We start from the raw sequence: 21,219 nt of genomic DNA, 5'->3' as shown, positions 1-21,219 counted from the left end.
ATATTGTATATTTAAATTTGAATAAAAGACAAGAAAAATGAGAAGAATGATTTACAATAATTGAATTTGCCAAATATTATAAAAAAAAGTATTTAATTTGAAAAAGTGATTACTTTTGTTGCATTTGTATCGCAATACCTTTGTTTTTCTCTGTTTAAACATTATTATAAGATATGCACATGATATATCATATCACTCGTAGAGTATGCGTATCAACCAGCAATCATTTGACTTGAAAGTCAAGTTCTATAAAGCAAATTTTATATTTTATATGCATATGCACACGCGCGCACATCATACACACAAATATATATATATATATATATATATATATATATATATAGTATGTGATGCGTGCGTGCGATGCGTCTGCGTGCGATGCGTGCGTGCGTGCGTGCGTGCGTGTGCGTGTGTGATGTGTGTGTGTGTGTGTGTGTGTGTGTGTGTGTGTGTGTGTGTGTGTGTGTGTGTGTGTGTGTGTGTGTGTGTGTGTGTGTGTGTGTGTGTGAGAGAGAGAAGTAACAATTTTGACACAAATTTTTTGATATTAAAATTTTGATACATCTGATATTGTATATTAAGTAATCCTCGAAATAAATGGATTAATTAAGGAAGCATATCTTTCGATTTATTTTGAATCGAGATTCTCCCGGGAAAGAAAAATCTGTATATACACATATATATATATATATATATATATATATATATATATACACAGGATGTCTTGTAAAGACCGTAACAACCTTAAGGGTAAATTTTTGAGATCATTTGGACGATTTTTTCTCAATCGAAATGACGAGAGAGGCAAACATTTTTTGCAAGTTTCTAATTTTTTTCACCATACTTTTGTAACTAACAATAAGCCTTAAATTAAAATTCTCTCTCTTTATTAAAGGAAACTCTATTTGAAATTAACTAAAAAATGTAATTTTAACTCTATAAAGTTTAATTTACAAAAAGTCCTTTTTGAATCGCTTTTAACACGGAAATTATTGATATCTCAATCTTTCTCGTTGGGACATCCTGTATATATGTTCGTATGTGTATATACATTCACGTTTATGTGTATATACATACGTACATATACATGGATCAAATATAAACGAGACTTTTTCAAAAATAATTTATTCGATTAATACACGTGAAAACTCATACGAAATTATTTTTCTACATAACATCCACTAATTTTCATACATTTTTGCCACCGCATTGGCAGTTTTTTTATTTCTGCTTCATAAAAAGTAGCACATCAGTGAGCCGCGCGCCTGGTAGTGGTGCATCGCTATAGCGGCCGAACTCTCGTATACTATCAAATGCACGACTCACCTACTGCGCCCTGCTAAAGATCGATACTGATTGACCAGACTTTACTCCTTTATTAAGCGTTATAGAAAAAAAAGATACAGAATTTTTCTTTTCAGTTTGACCCAATCTATCTTCATATTTCGGATGTGTTAAAAATTACTAGACATCCTGCATATAGATCTTTCTTTCTTCCGGGATTCTTCCCGATATTCTTAATATATTTGCTCAAAAAAACTCAGAAGCACAAGTGTAAGCAATGTAGGTCTTTACACTTTCACTCTTGAGTCATTCATGTGTGGCTTGATGTAATCGCATTCCGATATTTTGCGCTATTAAGAAAAGTTGTTTTGTCACTTCAGTCCAGTACCGCTGCTATTATCGTACAGGTTGAACTACCGTCGATTAATTGCATATTTTTCATATCTACAAGACAACATATTATTAAAAAATTTAAATGATAAGAGACTTAAGAGATAATAGACTTATATTAAATAAGAAGAGATAATAGACTTATATTAAACAAGAAGCAATGGACGAATTAAGCTGTTATTACAAGTCTTTAAAATTTGACGAAGCCTGCGTAAACGTGATATCTGATAATAACAATTATAATATGTGGCTTTATTCACTCTCTACAGATTGTTTATCAGTAAGTACAATTATAACACATTTTATATAATCTATAACTTTCAATTTGTAATAATAAGTGAAAAATCGAGAAAGATTAATTTTATTACTTTAAGTTGAAAATTATAGATTAGATTATACATATATATATATATATATATATATATATATATATATATATATATATATATGTATGTATGTGTGTGCGTACGTGTGAATAGTAGCTTACAACAAAAATATAACAAAATAAAGTAAAGAAATATAAAGTTCTTATTATAACAAATCTCAATATACAATCTCAATATGCTTTTCTGGTTTAATATTATAACATAGCAACGTAGACATTTGGAACATTTATTACCCATAACAAGCAGAACAAAAAATCACAATAATAGTTCATTTAAAATAAATCTGATCAATCAAATGACATCATAATTATTTTTGATAATCATTGTGATGTCATTTTGATATTATTGTGATTTTCTGTTCTGTTTGAGTATATATATTATATAAAATTAGGAAAATATAATGTTACTTGTCTTCAAAATGGAAAATAAAAGTAGAAAAATAAATACTAAATAAAAATAAAATAGAGATTATCTCAAATATCTTTCGTGAATCAATATATATTCTATATGAACCCATTATGATCAGCACATTTCTAATACTGATATATACTTATTTATTAGTGTCCATATAAGCGCATAGCTCAGATCTCAACTAACAAAAATTCTAGTTTGAAATTCAGCACGATCGATTCAATAAAATGGAGAGTATTGAAGAATAATGGCACTGATGAATATATATCTGCCAAAAATACAAGGTAAACATTACTTACTATTATTACTTATATATATATATATATATATATATATATATATATATATATATACAATATATGTATAATAATCTTTCTCATAAAAGAATTTAATCAAAACGTATGCATACATTTTATTGATTAAAATCGATTAACTACATTTTAAACATTTTCTATTTGCATTTGTTTTATTAGCACATTATTATTATTCTAATTTTTTTTAATGCTACTTTTTAGCGATATTTTTTGCGAATTGTTGCCAAATCTAGGGCAATATGGTTTATACGAGTTGATAATACAAAACAAAACCTGCAATTGTAAAACATTGAGGAATCCGACATATCCATACTCAGGTAGATTTCCAGATATACAAATTTTATGAATATGCATATATATATATATATATATATATATATATATTTACATATTTCGAAATTATTTTTCATCAAAATATTGCGCGCTTACTTGCATAGTAAATTACGTATGCAAAGAAATAATGTGGATAAAAGGTTAAAATTATTATTAACTTAATATTATTAACGATTGGCTATGTAATACACAATACACAGAATATTGATAAAGTACGTATCTTATCCTAGCAATTTTATCGTTTTGTTTATTTATTGTTCAACTTGCGCGATAGCTGATGATATCTACTGATATATGGTATCAGAGTATAATAATTAAAATAATATTATTGTACGTGATTGTAATAATTAATTAAGAGATTAATTGATTATAGATATTATCATTCCAAGTTTTCTCAAGATTATGAAAACATTTTCTTTCTTTGTATGTTAATTGACTATAGCTCTTAGTGTACTGTTTTTAGCTTTCCAAATGGAAAATTTCGTAGTTTGAAAAATGATAGAAAAAATCATTTGAGATTAAATTATCAGGATTAGAAAAATTATTTTATATAAAAGTAACTTTGTGTTATTTTGTTGTTCTTATAATGACAAAGAGCAGTAAATCATATTACCGTCACTTTATTTACCAAATCATATGTGTATAAAATTTATATATTTTTTTAAAATGTTTCTTTATTAAACCAGGGAAAAATCAATGTAACAGCAGAATAAAGCTATTTTTAAGAATTTTTTACTGGTAAATAATTGATTTTTCTCAAATCACTTTATTAGCATGACAAAGTACATAATTTAAATTACTTTTTGTGAAATTTTTGTTAAAAAATATTAATATTTATAGCTACAATAGCCAATAGTGTGAGTTGCTTTAATGGGCGACTTCATAGTGCGAAAACAAAAAAAACAAGAATTTTCTTAAAATATAAGACAATAGCTTCATAAATTTAAATAAAAATGGTTTGTTACAAAATGGCGGACTTTTGAAGAAAAAAGTTCCAAAATTATAGTGAGACATTGATCTCCGTTTTTTAACATTACAAAAAAAAAAAAAAAAATTATTTACTCAAAAATTCCATATTTGCAACTGAAGCTATTGTCTCATATTTTATAAGAAAATGAGCTTTTGTTGTCCCACTACGAAGTCGACCGTCTTTTTTTAAGACTACTCACAATATAAGCTATTGTAACAATAAATATTAACATTTTTTGATAAAAATTTCACAAAAGGTAGTTCAAATTATGTACTTTGTGATGTTAATAACATAATTTTAAAAGAAACCAATTATTTATCAGAAAAAAAATCATTAAAAATAACTTTTTTTCAGCTGTTACACTGGTTTCAGCCCTTAAAATATTAACCAAAACAATACCTTTGACTGCAATATCACTATTAATTAAAATATGCAATAATTTTTATAATAGCAATAATAAAATCTTATATCTTAATGTTACAAAATTACAAAAAAAAACTGTTTTACTTTATGAAACTTTAAATGTTGCTAATGTAAGTAAAAGTTTTAATTTTTCTTTAATGAATAAATACTATCAAAATGGGGTTTTTTCACACTTTTAAATTATGTGTTACTTATATATTCTATAATTGTAAAAAAATTTAACGCTCACTGTTTATAAAAAAAAAAAAAAACACGGAAATTAGAACAATAATTAAATGTAAAGTACCGATGAAACATTATTATTAATTTATTATCAAAAAAAAGAATTGTAACGTTATCAACTTCTATTATAAGTAACGCGTTATTTCCTAATCCTAAAAGATTATGATTTTTGTCTATAGACAATTTACTTTTTTCATCTTTTTTCTCTACAAAACAGAAGAACGATAAAATAATCGTCAAAGTTAGTTTAAGTATTTTTTTAATTTTATGCCGGCTAGATATTGTGACAATAAATAGAAGAGAAGATGTAATTTTTTAATATATAAAAAATTCGTATATGTACACAGTCTCATATAGATTATTCGCAAAACGTCAATCAAAGCGTATTGTTCTTTTTTCTTTCTCTTTTTTTTATTTACAGAATTGTTTATTATTTTGGCGATAATAATATTTATCTTACTTGCTATATCTGCTGGAAGGTCTTTATGGTACAAATTAAAAACACAATGTATAATGAAAGAAGAAACTCCAAGTAGCAACAAAGAAGTAACAAAACATCGTCGCATAAAAGCTATCGATACATTCAGGGGGTAAACATTTTATAAAGTAATTGAGCATAAACATATGAAAAAAATATACTATTTAGAGTACATTATTAGGTTCTGTCACACAAATTTTCTTGCAATAATCATTTGTATGATGATCCGCAGAGTCAGCACGCTTTTTATGATTTTTGTTAATGCTGGCTCCGGTAGTTATACCACATTGGGGCACGCAACTTGGAATGGCATATTACTAGGAGATTTAGTATTTCCCTGTTTTATATGGATTATGGGAGTTTGCATACCCATAGCTTTGTCGGCACAGTTAAGGCGTGGACTTTCAAAGCTTCAAATCAGTTATTCCATCTTGAAGGTAATTGGTATAAAAAAGGTATAATTAGCCAGAAAGTAAGAAAGATGGAATTGATTTTGCAATATATATATATATATATGTGTGTGTGTGTGTGTGTGTGTGTGTGTGTACAATATACACACACACACACACACACACATATACATTGTACTGTGTGTGAGCGCGCGCGAGCGCGCATGTGTATATAATATCGATTGATATTGATGTATTATGTGATATTGATGTAATACTTTTTCGCAGAGAAGTTTTCTTCTATTTCTGATAGGCGTTGCATTAAACACATTAGGAACAAATGCGCAATTAGAAAACATACGCATATTCGGAATTCTTCAACGATTCGGAATTTCTTATTTAATTGTGGGACTGCTCTATCTTCTTATTCCTCGACAGTCAAAAGATGCTCAGGTATGGAGAGAGAAATATTAAAAATAAATTCTCTTATATATAAATCTTATATATACAATAATATAGATGCGCGAGATATGCGATATAATTATAATTACATTGTATTTATTATACATAGGTAAATAAACTCTATCCTTATTATACATTAAACTTAATTAAATTCATGTTAATGAGACTTACTTTACAATTTCTCTTTTTGCTTAAAAGCAATACATTTCTAAAATGTAATACATATGTCGTAGAAGAACCCAGGTACATAAAAAAAAAAAAAAAAATATATATATATATATATATATATAAAAAAATATATATATATATATTACATACAACTTTTCATAAACATACAACTATCGCATTTCGATAATATGGATTACGTCTTGGTAATGTAAACTTTTCGCAACTTGTAGAAATTATCGCAAACTCTGATAATGCATAAGATGCAAGACGTATTAAATCTTTTGCCACACTGGTGCATAATGCTGACTCTAGTAATGGTGCATTGTGCTCTAACGTTTGGTCTACCAATTCCCGGATGTCCTACGTACGTACATTAACTTGAACTTCCAACTATCTTGTTTTATTTCGTGCTTTAATTCATTATCTATTGTTGTCGGTAAATAAAACGGTAAATAAAACGGTAAGTTTATTGTACAGAGGATACCTTGGACCAGGTGGAAGACACGAAGACGGTCAATATTTTAATTGTACCGGTGGTGCGGCTGGATATATAGATAGAATTTTATTGACTTTAAGTCATATTTATCAAAAACCAACCATTGATTCTGTTTATGGATCCGGCCCTTTTGATCCTGAGGGGATTTTAGGTAAATCTTTACCTAAAATTATGTTTACTTGCGTGTGCCATTATAAGCGTACGCATGTGTACTATATATGTATAGTTGCGAAGATATTCAACTTTTCATCTTTTGCTTTTAAATCTGCTTCTTCACCGCGTTATGTTTCTCTACAATGTAATGTATCATATTTTATATCATATTTGAATTGATCATAAAAGGAAATAAAGTATTCATAATATATATTTTCAATAAAGTATGTTCGATATCATAATCGCGATATCAATAGATTCTCAAAACTGATTTATTTACAATTCTTTTTCGACGAGCATAAAAGAAATTAAAGATTCTTGATGATTTTTGTAATTTCCAATTACAAAAAAAAAGTTAGTTTAATAATTAGAGATGTTTTACATTAAACAGCGAAATCAGTCCGTCTCCCAAATCAACATATTGTAATATAAACTCTTTAAATCATGCAAATACGAGTTTTTAGGCCACTATGCCTTTAAAACTTTTAATCTTTAATTGATGCTCTACAATTTGAGTTGATTGCGAGTTTCTTATTCTTAGTTTTATGCGCGAATGGCGCAAAACTCGTAAAATATAGAGCCAGTTCTTTAAAAGAACATGCTATTTCTAGAATCACGTCTAATTATACATATATGTTTCTTTAGGATGCCTGACGTCGATATTTCAAGTATTTCTAGGTGTACACACTGGTATAATTCTAATGATGTATAAAGATTGGAAAGAACGTATTATCCGATGGCTTTCGTGGGCAATGTTTTATGGTTGTTTGGGTTGTGCCTTCCATTTCACTAATCTTATACCCATTAACAAAAATTTATGGTAAGATGTAAAAAAAGAATATTTTAAATTAATTGTTTAAATAATTTAATTTGCGCAATTTTATTTTTGCATGAATTTTTGCATAAAACTGATCGTTTATAGTAATTTGTTATCCGCAGTTGTAAGTAGCTATATAATTATGCAGGTCTTTATCATTCGTACTTGTTTCATCTTGTTTTGCCTTGACTTTTCTTTCCGGATGTTATTTACTGATTGATATTACCAAAATTTGGCAAGGTGGCCCTTTTAGAATACCCGGTAAGTGAAACATAAAAATGTATACGTTTTTTAAATATACATATATAGAATAAACTAGAAAATAGATTCTCAAAAGCATGCAGTTTTTTGTATATATACATATGTATAAAAAACGCTCTGCGTTTAAGGCATACTGCTACAGATTAGCGGTATAGATATTAAGATATAAGATATATTAAGACGCACTGTTATACACTAATTTATTTTATGCAAATATGAATTTACAGGAATGAATGCACTGGTATTATATGTGGGTCATAATATGTGTTACCAAATCTTTCCATTCCATTGGAAGATTGGCGCAATGGACAGTCGTGCTTTGTGTTTAATTGAATCAATTTGGGTTGTAACCCTCTGGACGGTTATAGCATATGTTATGCATCGTAAACGAATTTACATTACACTTTGAGTTTTACAAATTTTACCTATTTATATAACGTAGCGGCATTATAATATTGCATTATATTTTTTACATAATACTACAATCCACAAATAATATAGATAGGAAATGATCGCGTATATTATACAATAGTTCTGACAATAGATAATAATTGAATGATAAAATCTCTATTAGCACTGTCAACTTTAGAAATAATTTATTTCATAATTTAGATAAATAATACACAGTGACAAATTCAGGTAACAGAATTAACAACATGTATATATGTATTTACACATATATTTTCAAATAATGATTAATATTCTTAAAAAGAGTATTATTACACAATTTCCATATAACAATCTCTCATTTGTCTTAAATAAATAAACCACATGCATTTGCTCACGTAGTATTGTATTATGTCTACGTTACGATGCGGCATATCAAAACAGCCAATCTCCCAATATAGTTATTCAAGTTTCTTCTTTGAAAATTGTTTAAAAAAATCTTAAAATGTTATAGAGTTTCTTTTTTATAATTGATTAAAATTTCAAAAGCAAATTCACACGATTGTACGTGAATATTGATCGTGTCTAATGACGATTTGAAACAAAATTACCAATTTACCTTTATACATCGAAAAATCTATGAAATAGAATCTCATTTACACAAATTCTTAATACCAAAATTCAAAGTTTGAACAATTATTTGGTAGCGTACGGTAGCGTATCTTTAGGAATTATCTTTTAACGGACATAATTTAAAATAATGTATCTTTGCAATTTTCTTTAAAGAAAGTCTTTGGTTAATTTTTTGTTGGAGAATCGGCAAATGCGATGTAAAGAAGCATTATAAGGATTATTTTGTAAACAAAATAGAAAAAAGCACACTAACAATTCGGCTTTGCCTAAGGAGGATTTCATTCGTCCTCTCTCACAATTAGTAATCAGTTGCATCGGGACCTGAAAAATGAAAAATTTAATTTTATAAAAGCAATTTTTGCATATATGGCAAATATGCAAAGACAAAATTTAAAAAAAGGAAAAAAGACATACATATATACTGAAAGTTTAGAATATGCGCGTATTGTTTAAGATGAATGTATGTTGAAAGCGCAAATATATCATTTTGTACATACAATGTTTTGATTATATGTAATATCTATCAATCTTTATTGCTACTCGTTTTCTCTCCCTCTCTCCCCCCCCCTCTCTCTCTCTCTCTCTCTCTCTCACTCACTCACTCACTGACTCTCACTCTCTCACTCTTTGGCATAATTTCACCATTCATATAGATATATTTGTACAAAATTTAATTACTAAATAATAACAAAAATTCTTATATATGATAAGTCTCATTAAATATTAATTTCTTTTCTCACGCTTTTTGTTCGAATATCTCGAATATAGATATTTCAAACTAGTTAATAAATTTATTTCAGGTTAAATTTAGTTAAATTTATTTAGGTTTTCGATCGATATTAGTCACAACATGCATAAAGCAACCAAGCATATTTAACAATCTGGTTTTCCGATCGATTGCCAGACAAGAGGACAAGAAAGAAGAAGAAAAAAGAAAAACATTAAAGACACAAATAGAAAAAGAGACGGAAAAAGAGAGATAAATAAAAAAAGGGAAAAAATTATTAGAATAAGTTGCATAAAGTATAGAAGGGAAGAACGAAAGAAGAGAAAAGAGATATGTAGAAATGAGATAAAAATGAAGAAAGAAGAGGGAAAAGGGGAAACATGGAGAAGAAATCAAGAATGATAGACGAATATATGGATATGTACCGATAGAAAAAAAAATCACGTAGCCCGTAGAACATCTCGGGCATACCCAACCCTGTCTTGCGAAGAAAATTGAGAGAAAAGTATGTCCGTGAATCATGGAGAGCAGTTGCTCGCAGCGGCGAGCAAACATATGGCCTCATTCCACCCTGGACCGTCAGCAATAACTGGTTTTAGAATTTGTACAGGATGTTGGGATAGAAGGAATCATCCGCGACGGATCGGTAGTCTTGTCACTGTGCCGTGCTAGCAGAGTTTGCGGCACACTCTTCGTACTCTTGATTCTCGGACACAGTACATTCACCTTGTACGTCCAAGAAGGTATCTTGCTATCAACTGTCTTAAAAGCTAGAGAAGGCACAACATCCTGCTCGCGTAAACTAGATAATTTTGGGCTTTTCCAATCTTGGAAATAAGAATCATCCTTCGAAAAGACGTTCTGTTCTCGTTGATTCGCAAGCTGATCGGTATCAACATTTGCCGAGTTCGCCAAGCTACTTGTGTTCGTCGTTGAGGCTTCGTGATATCTTCGCCAAGATTGCTCGTGAATGGGCGAATATTCGGGAGAGGTTAAGCCACTGGAATAATTGGAGCAGTGATTGTCGTCGTAGTTGAAAGCGTTCATCTTGAGTGGCAAGCTGAGAGACGATTTCTTTCCGCTAATATCTATTTTAGGATAACTGGATAGAGTTGGAATAGAATCATCATTCAAAAGCCGAAAGAGTCGCGAATGCGTCTGAGTTCGTTGATACTTTTTCACATTCTTCGAACAAGTACAGTCCGAATCCGTGTCAATCTCGGATATCATGCGACTTATATCGGAAGTCACTCCGCTATCCTCGTCGTCTGTGTCTTCGCGAGGACCTTGGATTTTCAACTTTACGTTTTGCGTCCGATAAAGATCCTGATCGATACATCGACCATGTTTGTCGTCTGCTGTTCTGCCAAAAGCGATACTTTCAACATTATTATTACAAGTAGATTCTGCTTGGGTGTAATCGCGATTTTCACCATGCATTAAGGTATCCCGTGTAACCACTATCGATTCGGAAACAGTATCATCGTCATCGGTGTCTCTCGATGTTGGTTCTGCGGAGTTTATCCCGAAGCCATGTCCCATTCTCGTCTCTACATTCTGTTTTCCGCAATTAACGCCGCTGACTCCCATTGGATCTTTCCTCAATGTGAAATCTACATGTGGTATCGCGCTCTCGATGCTTCGTGCTTTATTCCGTGAGTCTAAAAGATGTGCCTTTACTGTAAAATCTACGCTAGTATCGTTACCGACGTGAAAGTCGACGCAAACATCATCCTTCATCGAGGAGTACTCGCAGGATTTTTCTGCCTTTATCTCGCTATCGCCGACAATCACAGTGGTGATGTCCTCGTTGTCTTCCGATACGAAAAACTTGAATCTCAAGGGCAAGCTCACGCTGACCATCGTGCTTTCGACGTTGGTGTCAGGAGGATCGTCGGTCATTTCGAAGAAAGCTTTATTGTCCTTCTCATCCTTGTAATAAGGAGTTTCAGAGTCCGGTTGTTTCACGTTTTCACGATCGACATCCAACTGAGCGTGGAAAACGGTGCTGTCGGTCGCGAGACCCGATCGCTGACCGTATTGCTCCGAGTGGCGTTCGGTGTTCTTACTGGAATAGGAGTCGAGATCGTTTTGATCATTCACTGAATTTTCATCGTTACATCTTTCGCTTGCGATGTACGAGGTATCTTGCTGAAACATTGCATGAGAGTTTACACGATCGTCTGAGCAATCGATATGTTCTTTACTGAAACGTATTTCCTCGGTGTGATTACAATTTTCGGAAAAATCTCGCGAGCATCCGTGTAGATTATTAGTGCTAGGATATGTCGAACATGCAGCAGCGATGTCCGTGCGATTCTCGTTCGAAGAAAAATCGCACGCATCTTTCTCCAGTTTCCCGTAAGGGTTCATGCTGGAATAAGCTATATATGAATCAGAATCATTATCGGATGACGTATTATTGGAAATAGTATCGTTGCTATGGCTGTGATTCTTCTGACAAGAATCCAAGAGTTGTTCGTTGTCCGAGGTAGAATCGCTAGAGTCACTGGAATCATTAGAATCGCTAGAAGCACTAGATTCACTAGTATCTATGTAGGTGTAATTTGGCACGTTAATATAAGGGCCAAATGTTTTTTTTCCTGGCATCTCGATATTATTAGTAACTGCAATGTTGTTAGAATTATCCGTCGATATGCTGTCCTCCTCGTCAATTATGTTCATCGCCGTGGTTATGCAATTTTTTTCTCTATTGATATTAAAGTTTTCGCTGACACTTTTGGAATTATACATGTCATTCGACTGTGCATCCAAATGGTTAATCTCGTGATTAATCTTGGGCAAAACGATGTTTTTTGATTCATTAACCGTGCCATTTAACACGAAATCTAATTTATCATTTTGACTGAAAAATGAATCGGCAGTGGTAAAATGATTGTCGACATAATTGCATTTGTTTTCAACGATGTGCGATGTAGGTTGAACATCATTGTAACCTGCTTGAGGATAAATCACGGCCGCGTAACCAGCGTATTGTCCTGGAGAATTTTCTTGGCTCGTAACTCCCATTTGTGTCATCGCGTCCGCAAAGTTTTCATTACAAACAGGATAAAAGGATCCAACATACGTTCTTCCATTCGGATATGCATAAAAAGGAAAGGAATGTCTGTCCATTTCATTTGCAATCTTATTGGATTCAGCATTATACTGCACGGGATAATAGCCCCACCAACCCTCGGGATACCATAAAGGAATAGGTTGAAGAGGAAGAAATATACTCTGCTGATTGCCCGGCAAGTTATTCTCTGTTCGGCAGGTGTAATCTGCTTGACGATTTTCTTGCATGGCTACAACAAACAGCACAAGGCACATTCAAAGTTAAATTCTTCACACATCGAGCGTAAAACAGCCGTCGCGTCGTGCGTGTCGTCTTTATTTGGACGTCTAAGATTTTCTTCTTTTTATCGCACATTGTTTTGTGCATTATATGATCCATAAAATGGATGGTACAATAGGAAAACAAAACATTTCCTAGATCGAAAGTATGTATCCGAAATATTCATCCGTGCATATTATATATTTCGCGCTTACTCTTTTCCCTACACTGTATACATATGCCTAATTGATTTTAATCCGTAGACCTAACATGATACAGCATGGGAGAAGCGAAATTATATCGATCAGCTCGAAGGAAATGAGAAAAATAAATTATCCTGTGTTCAAAGGAAAATATATCAAATTGTCAAGCAAATAATCAAAATTTTATGGAAAATAATTTCAAATATCTACGTATTTGACGGTAATTGCTCTCTCTCTCTCTCTCTCTCTCTCTCTCTCTCTCTCTCTCTCTCACACACACACACACACTCTCTCTCTCTCTCCCTCTCTCTCTCTCTCTCTCTTTCTTCAATTAAAAAATATTTATGAAATAATTAATATTTTATTAAATAAAATAAATATTATATATATATATATATATATATATATATATATATATATATATATATATATACGGCCTGTAACTGAAAAAACATACATAAAACACACCATCAGATACAGGATAACAATCCAAATTGAAAAGTTTTGAATCATTTATTGATCTGAGCTTTCTTTTTATTGTTATTATTTCATTTTTATGTTAAAGCGCTTATCTACAGCGGGAAATAGGGAAGGAGGCGGAGTCGAAGTAACATGACAGCTTTCCGCTATTTAAACAAGTGCTGATTAGCTAACTTTAACATCATGTAACAACGAAAAGAAAGCTTACATCAAAAAATTATTCATTCCACATAATTTTTTATAAATTACACTTTTACACAATTTATAAATATAAAAAATAATAAATATAAAATGTAGCAGCAAAGATAATTTTGTTAATCCTGTGAACACAGGATTCGGGAATATATGTGTGTTTGAGCGATGCCAAATATGTTACTTCAACAAAATATTCATTAGAATATAAAGCGCTCATTACGAAACATTAATGTACACAGGTATAAATAAGCTTTTACAATTAATTTATGAACAATAAATATGTGTATGTTGTACAAAAACAAATTCTTATCACGCGGGTATTAAATATTATGTAGAGAGGTTACAAAAGAGACGAAAAATATTTCTATACAGAAAAAAATTGGAATTTTTTAAAAAATCTTATATAGTAATGAAGATAAAAATGCAAAACTCGTAGGAATTCTATTCGTAACTTTTCCAAAAATATCTTATCAGCAAGATAAAATATCTCATCAGCTTTTATACGAAAAATTAATTTCGAGAAATCTAGCAGATATATACTTACCATTACCTTCTGGTGCTGTCATCGCTTGTAATATTCTGAAGGATCGAGAAGGAATTGCACTACCCATGTATTTCTTCGGTTCTTGAACTTGTTGTTCACTGGGCGGCAAGTTTGTTTGTGTCTCTTCTATGTAAGAATCTATGTATGTGTAAATTCAATTTATAAATATTTAAATATGTACATATTTCAGTTTTGCTTCAATAATTTTGCTAATGCAAAAATTCAATCCGAATCGCATACTTACTTACCAAACAATTTTGAATTTCTATTTTGCTTCTTACTTGCAACGTTTTGTATATTACGTGATGCTGAAACATACAAGGAAAAACTGTATCCATTATTTGCATTTACTACATTTAATCTTCTTTAGCTATTTTTAATATTAAATTTGACTTGGGATTTAAAGAAACAAAGAGATTATACAGAGTAGGTAGTCACGCATTTGGGACGGGTTCCAGCATCTATTTCGTTGAAAATAGAAAGAAATGATAATGGCAAAAATTGAATGATATAGCAATGTCTATTTTTCTATTAACTCATTTTTTTTACAAATTATGATGCACTGGAAAAGTGCAATTGCACTTTATTCTTTAATGAAATAATGCATATATACATACATATTATATATATATATATATGCATATATAAAAGGAAGTACGTAAAATCTCTTGTCCTTTAAATCTATATGTGTGTATGCGTACGTGCGCGCGCGTGTGTGTATGTAACGCTTGTTTGTTATTGCCGATGTATTACTGCTTAATAAAATTTATTATTAAAATAATACTAATAAATATAATGATTTTGAATGAAAGGGTATTTCTTGTATAAAGTTGGCTTACCTGCGCAAGTAACTGTGGCATCATTAGAATCTGTCATATTTTGTAAAAAACGGAAAGCTCGCGAAGGTATTGCTGCACCGCGATATCTCGGATCTTCCTCTTGATGCAGATAAGTCTCATGATCGACTATGGAAAAAAAAAACAATAAAATGTTTGTCTACACATTTAGCTAGCTTTTTAGAGTTTTTAGCATTGATGTAGTCAGAAAAATTAAATATCAATTATCTTGTTTAAAAGTCTTATTAAAAATAAAATTAACATTATACGTATGTACAAAAGATAAGATATAAGATAAACAAGAATAATAAATTCTACCTTGCTCTTTAAATTTATTCATAAGTAGCCTCTCATCTTCACTCAACTCCAATTTACGTATTTGTTCTGTACCCACATCATTGACTGCATCCGTGTCCGTAATTTTTTGAAGAACACGAAATGATCGTGATTGAACTGGACCAGCCTCGTGCTGTTGAATTGAGTTAGGATTCCGCTGTTGTACACTGTCAACAATTTTCGTCGATGATTGCAAGCATTCCCACATGTAAGCAAAATAACGCATTGAAATCTTTTTATAATACATGTTTTCTGTGCTCGAAATTTCTTTGGATATCTCTCTGAAGAGAGATCCTAAAGCATCAATCAAATTTAACAAATTCTTCAACTTACATTTTTGCAGCCTTTTCAATGAAATTATTTTCGGCATTAGAAGGCGCTGTCTTTTTGTCGCTATCTTTCACTACGAGAGGGATGATGTAGGTAGTTCCGACCGGTTGTTCCAGGCGGGGCAAAGTTGCAATGCGAATTTGAGACTGCTCTTGATCCTGTGGACAATTTTGCGCCTGATTCTCTAACGTATATTGACTAGGCATTTGACCCCATCGCTGTTGATGATGCAAAGTTGGAGGTTGTTTAAATTGATGATGACCAGAATCACGTTTCACGTCAAATATCGACGGTCTATCCTCGATCTAATAGACAACAGATATCGAAAACATGAAAAGAAGAAAAGAAAACGGATACACATACATAAGAAAAAAAATTACGGAATTAAGCGGAATGCACTAAGAAAAAACTTCTTACAACTTACTCGAATCGGTATAACATGCTCGTGCTCATGCGGTTGCGGATTAACTTGTTGAGACATTGCGGAACTGGTATTCTGCTTCTGTTGTTGCGACTTTGGCTGTTGACTCAGCGAAATCAGATGTTGTTTTTGCCCTTGTTTTTGTTTCGTTTCTGAATGCTGTGGTAGCGATTGCTGAAGATAAACTGGAGAAGCAGGCACGCATTCCGATGGGTCGCTGCTAACCACTTTATTGATACACGCACGTTTCGCCCATTCGGGCAATTCCTCCTGAGGCTTATTCTTATTTTGCAGCCAGGGCGTAGGAGCCTTGGCCAAAGTAACTTGCGTCGGTGTACTCGGACTTTCGGGAGTGTTAATCGGTACTGCTTTCGTATCTATCTTTGTAATGTTCTTCGATGGTTCGGCTTGCTTGTCCGCGACTATAAGAAGAACATTCATCAGATAAAAAACATTCGATTACAATTGTTTCAATGTATATACATTAGGTATACGCGGATTTATACATCAATTGCATGCAGTTTCTCTCTCTCTCTCTCTCTCTCTCTCTCTTTCGTGTTGTAACATGATAGTTTCCGATAACAAGTATAAGAGAAGACAATTCACATAGAGGTGATTACCATTCGACGGCGTCCTGTTGATAAACTGAGATGATGACATTCTGTTAACATGGGCCTGAGTTGGCATGTTGGAAGGAAAGACTGGTACCGCGACCTGTGGTTGCAGCAAAAAATTTGCCGCGGTAGGAGCCACGATCGATGACGATTTCGACTCGACGGCAAGTTTCGGCGGCCCCTCTATTCCTTCGTCGTTGGCATTTTTCGCAACTCTTCTCGCCATTCGCGGGCTACGAATCTGCGACAAATCTAATTTACCACCCATACCTGGAGTGTAGGTAAATGGTTTCTTATCCTTTGTCAACATCGCATTCTGAATTGCTGCTGGTGGTTCGTAAACATCATTATTAACTATCTGCGCTTTCTTTGCTGCTACATTCTGCAAATCCAAAAATTTTTTATTGCTAAATAAATTATTACTATACATATGCATAAGATAATAATTAAATTGCATTAAACACAAATTATATTATATCAATATCAAAATTATGTATAAATTATACATTTTATATATGCACATAATATGTGTGTGTGTCAACTTTTTTTTAAGACTCTAAATAAAAAGAAGTTTGATAAAAAAGCAATTGCCGACTTTTTTAACGCTATCATTGTTTTTTAACACGACAAAAAGCAATAAGCAGATGCCATTTACTTTCTCTTACCTCTGTAGTATTTATTCTCATAGGTGGTAGTTGACCAGACATAGGTGGTGGAGGGGGCGGTGGTGGTGGCGGACCTAAAAATTATATAAGCATTACAAACAATACTAATGTACAAAGAATCGATAATTTGATGAATATTTAATATCAATAATTTTATTATTTATTATCATTCTGTGTACTAGGTAAAGTTAATTATCCATTAGTTTAGGTAAATAGGTAAATATTGCACATTTAATTTTGATAAAAAAATTTATATTTTCATTTTTTCTATGAAAAAAAAGTTTAATTTATGTGCATACCTGCAAGCATGGCATCCGGATTCCTGTAAATATAAATATTAAAAAAATTATTAATTCGAATTAAATAAAAAATAAGAGGGAAATTACTTTAGCAATTTTGTACAAGTACAAAGATGTATAATATTACATAAAAATAATGGGCGTATAGATACATTGAGTTTATGAAAATACGCACGTGTCTAGGTACGTGTGTAAATGGCTTTATCACAAAGTCAATATATCTATGCAAAAATTTATTTTCTATATGTACATATGTAGAAAAGATTACATAACTTTAATATTTTTGCCTTAAAAATTGAACGGATCATTTCGCGATGACATGATGATAATTCTTTTTAAATAACAACAAAAAAACAATTTTATGATATATTCCAATAATATATTTAGAAAGTAAAAACAAATCTTTTTCTTTTGCATGTCAGTTGGCATGAAACGAACACGTTCCTATCTTATCTGTGGAATGCAACTTGAAGAGAGCATGAGTCACATCTTGCGCACTTTCATATTTTGCGTAATATTTACATTTTTTTTTCTCTTTCACACACGCACACAAGCACGCACGCACATGCATACAAAAACAAATTTAGAGTATATATATGTGTATGTAATATAACATTTATTACAAGCGTTTATAAGCGCTTGGGTTATAACGAGTGTAATTAATAAAACGGTTGTTTGTAAATTTATAACAAATCTTTGATTATATTGTATACATGTATACATATACAAATACATGTACAAATTAATTTACAGAATAATAGCAAGATTTATCTCAGTCAAATCAGTAATATGCAAAACTTATAAAAATGCAATTACAAATTGAGAAATACGCAAAATATTTAATCAAGCCCTCGTATTTTCTTCGCTAATTCACAACTAACATATCATACCAGACTGATTAAGACTAATTAAGATACCTTTCAAAATATTGAACAGACCTATTTTCTTAAAAAAGATTAGACAACGCTGATCATTAGAATCATACATTTGAAGGATACCTCACACATAAACCAAATGAAAATAAGAATCGTGAATTGAATGTACACAATTTCGTAAAAAATCTGTATTTATTTATTTTTTTTTATTTTTAGAATAAATTCCTTTCTCTGAGAATGCAATGAATGAAAATGAGAAGAATTATAAATTTTAATAATAAAAGGAGTCCATAATAATCTGCATGCGGCAACGCAAGCAGATTTTGATCTTGACATAACTATTACATCACGTATCCCTCGATTTCAGGAGATATTTGATTGGAGGAGACAATGCATTCGCATGGAAAATTTGCCAGCTTCTTTTTATGTTATTTTCTTACGTATAAATAAGCTATTTCTACTGCCGTTCTCGTTCTTTCTTATGAGGCACTAGTGACTAACGCGATTACGTCTACGTTTTTATATATATATGTGTGTGTGTGCGTGCGCGCGCGCGCTCCTTTTTAATTTTCTATTTTAGTTATTGTGAAATCCATGAAATCTCGATAGCGCTGTAATACATTTCCAAGATTTTTTTTTCAAATTATATACCTGATGAAGAGACTGTAAATATTCTTGAAAAAGGTAATTTGGTGACAAATGTTTTATATTTTTTTCCCGCTAACGCGAATGTTACGCGTCATTTGCCAGCACAACTTTAAGTTTTTTAGGAAAGCTCAATTATGGTGAATCGAATCCGGTCATGTTGATGACGACCACACCGTGCTGAAGAACCCAGCCAACGGATCGCAGCGAGTAGAAATGTATTTAGGTAGATACGTCGAGCGAGAATAATTTTAGCGCGGGATGACCTGCGCATTGGAGCGTCGTGCGCGCGCGCGCGTATTAAATGCTTCCGATTATTTTATTTTTAGGATTTCTAACGTGCGCCGCGATAAATGCGCGACAAATGAACCAATATCTTATGGCACATAGAAAAAAGGAATTTTCGAAATCGATCCGAGAGAGACAAAATAAAAGATTAATGCTTTTTAACCGTTGTGATTCAAAAATACTACATCATAAGTACAGTGTAATATATATATATATATATATATATATATACGAGAGTTAGAGAGCGAGAGAGATGCATCCGATAGGATTTTCTCTGTTTGAAAAGAAAATATACATTTCTTTGGCCAAGCTGTGAGCGTTAGGCAGTTATAGTTGGATTAAATGGCACAAAAATTCGCCGACTTGCGAGAAAGCTGCGCCTGAAATTGAATCTCTTCGTTGAGCAAACATTGCTCGCTTCGATGGTAAAATATGTGTCGAGGGATTCTCCTTGGAGCACGATAGTAAGGCCAATTCGGCCTTGCGACGCCCGATCCGACGCACCATGGTCGAAAAACGAGTTCCACTTCTCCTGTTTCTACGAGAAAGAGAGAGAAAGAGAGAGAGAGAGAGAGAGAGAGAGAGAGAGAGAAAGAACGATTTGTCTCTCTTCTATCATCGATAAAATATATCGTACATAAAGAGTTTCAAATTTTTATGCGCAATTTATACATATATATATATATATTTCTTTCAAGACTAATCGCACACAATTTCAATATATGTATTATTGTATATCTCAATATTATATAAATTGAATATAATTTAACTCAACTTTATAGAGTTGAGACGATCAATTTGAAATTTAAAGTAATTATAAAGTTATTTTAATTGTAATATTTTAGGTAATACTCGCATCTCGATTCTCTCGACAATCATCCTTTCAGGTATAAAGTTGAAAGGGCACAAAGGGTTTCGAAGGGGATCGAAGAATATAGGTAAAAGTGGCAAATTACTCTCGACGAGACGGGCGCTTCAATGAGACTGGCGAAGTGAGATTGGCGATTCGAGATAATTAATAAAATCTTACCCGGCGTACGGCGACGAACTCATATCCGAAATAATTAGCTGATTCTTGTTCTCTTATATCTTTACCCACTAGTCCACTATAAAAATCGATGTTCCGCTGGCAAAAGTTGAAGGAGGAGGCCTATATGTATGTGTTAAAAGACAGGGGATCGAGCAGCAGCGATGCCGACACTAGCGCACGTCCGCCGCTACTACAGAGACCGTCGCCGTCACTTCGATTCGCTCGGCGTTCAGACGTTCAGACTTGACTCGTGACTTTGCAGACTAGTATACACCATGCAGCCACACAGCTGACGATGCGATGACTCTTACATCTTTACCGATTTGATCACCACATCGCGCTGGTCACCGCGATCATCGTTCTCTGCGTCTCTTCGTCCGCGCCTCTACTTGCCAAAATAGCTCGTGCTTATTTTAA

At 32.2% G+C, this 21,219-nt stretch overlaps 2 protein-coding genes and 1 long non-coding RNA gene across 4 annotated transcripts in view; 2 read left to right on the top strand and 1 right to left on the bottom strand.

Annotated features, from left to right (window-relative positions):
* Positions 1-21,219, top strand: part of LOC126848736 (uncharacterized) — a 91,696-nt gene that overhangs the window by 28,369 nt on the left and 42,108 nt on the right. The window lies entirely within an intron of this gene.
* LOC126848734 (heparan-alpha-glucosaminide N-acetyltransferase-like) lies at positions 1,752-8,470 on the top strand. The gene is made up of 11 exons (XM_050589853.1): positions 1,752-1,954; positions 2,622-2,755; positions 2,987-3,102; positions 5,155-5,323; positions 5,444-5,648; positions 5,889-6,053; positions 6,461-6,594; positions 6,708-6,877; positions 7,525-7,699; positions 7,845-7,957; positions 8,185-8,470. Exons 1-11 carry the CDS (start codon positions 1,835-1,837, stop codon positions 8,364-8,366), a joined length of 1,683 nt encoding a protein of 560 aa, XP_050445810.1. The 5' UTR covers positions 1,752-1,834; the 3' UTR covers positions 8,367-8,470.
* LOC126848728 (uncharacterized) lies at positions 8,619-21,178 on the bottom strand. The gene is made up of 12 exons (XM_050589840.1): positions 20,803-21,178; positions 17,965-17,987; positions 17,666-17,739; positions 17,007-17,382; positions 16,390-16,808; positions 15,969-16,270; positions 15,618-15,802; positions 15,303-15,428; positions 14,712-14,771; positions 14,464-14,601; positions 10,130-13,012; positions 8,619-9,298 (listed from the first exon to the last, which is right to left on the bottom strand). Exons 1-11 carry the CDS (start codon positions 20,823-20,825, stop codon positions 10,284-10,286), a joined length of 4,455 nt encoding a protein of 1,484 aa, XP_050445797.1. The 5' UTR covers positions 20,826-21,178; the 3' UTR covers positions 8,619-9,298; positions 10,130-10,283.

This window comes from Cataglyphis hispanica, chromosome 4, assembly GCF_021464435.1.
Source record: "Cataglyphis hispanica isolate Lineage 1 chromosome 4, ULB_Chis1_1.0, whole genome shotgun sequence".
NCBI classification, from domain to species: Eukaryota; Metazoa; Arthropoda; class Insecta; order Hymenoptera; family Formicidae; genus Cataglyphis; species Cataglyphis hispanica.
This window is presented reverse-complemented; position numbering and strand designations above follow the sequence as displayed.

What these genes read in the sequence shown, in the direction of transcription:
- LOC126848728 (XM_050589840.1), bottom strand. Translation starts at nt 20,825, where the DNA reads ATGAGTTCGTCGCCGTACGCCGG. An exon ending in AGCATGTTATACCGATTCGA is followed by an intron (nt 16,271 to 16,389) that starts GTAAGTTGTAAG and finishes GTTGTCTATTAG; the next exon opens with ATCGAGGATAGACCGTCGAT. An exon ending in TAGAAATTCAAAATTGTTTG is followed by an intron (nt 14,602 to 14,711) that starts GTAAGTAAGTAT and finishes ACACATACATAG; the next exon opens with ATTCTTACATAGAAGAGACA.
- LOC126848734 (XM_050589853.1), top strand. Translation starts at nt 1,835, where the DNA reads ATGGACGAATTAAGCTGTTATTACAAGTCTTTAAAATTTGACGAAGCC. An exon ending in CCCATTAACAAAAATTTATG is followed by an intron (nt 7,700 to 7,844) that starts GTAAGATGTAAA and finishes ATAATTATGCAG; the next exon opens with GTCTTTATCATTCGTACTTG. An exon ending in TGGCCCTTTTAGAATACCCG is followed by an intron (nt 7,958 to 8,184) that starts GTAAGTGAAACA and finishes ATGAATTTACAG; the next exon opens with GAATGAATGCACTGGTATTA.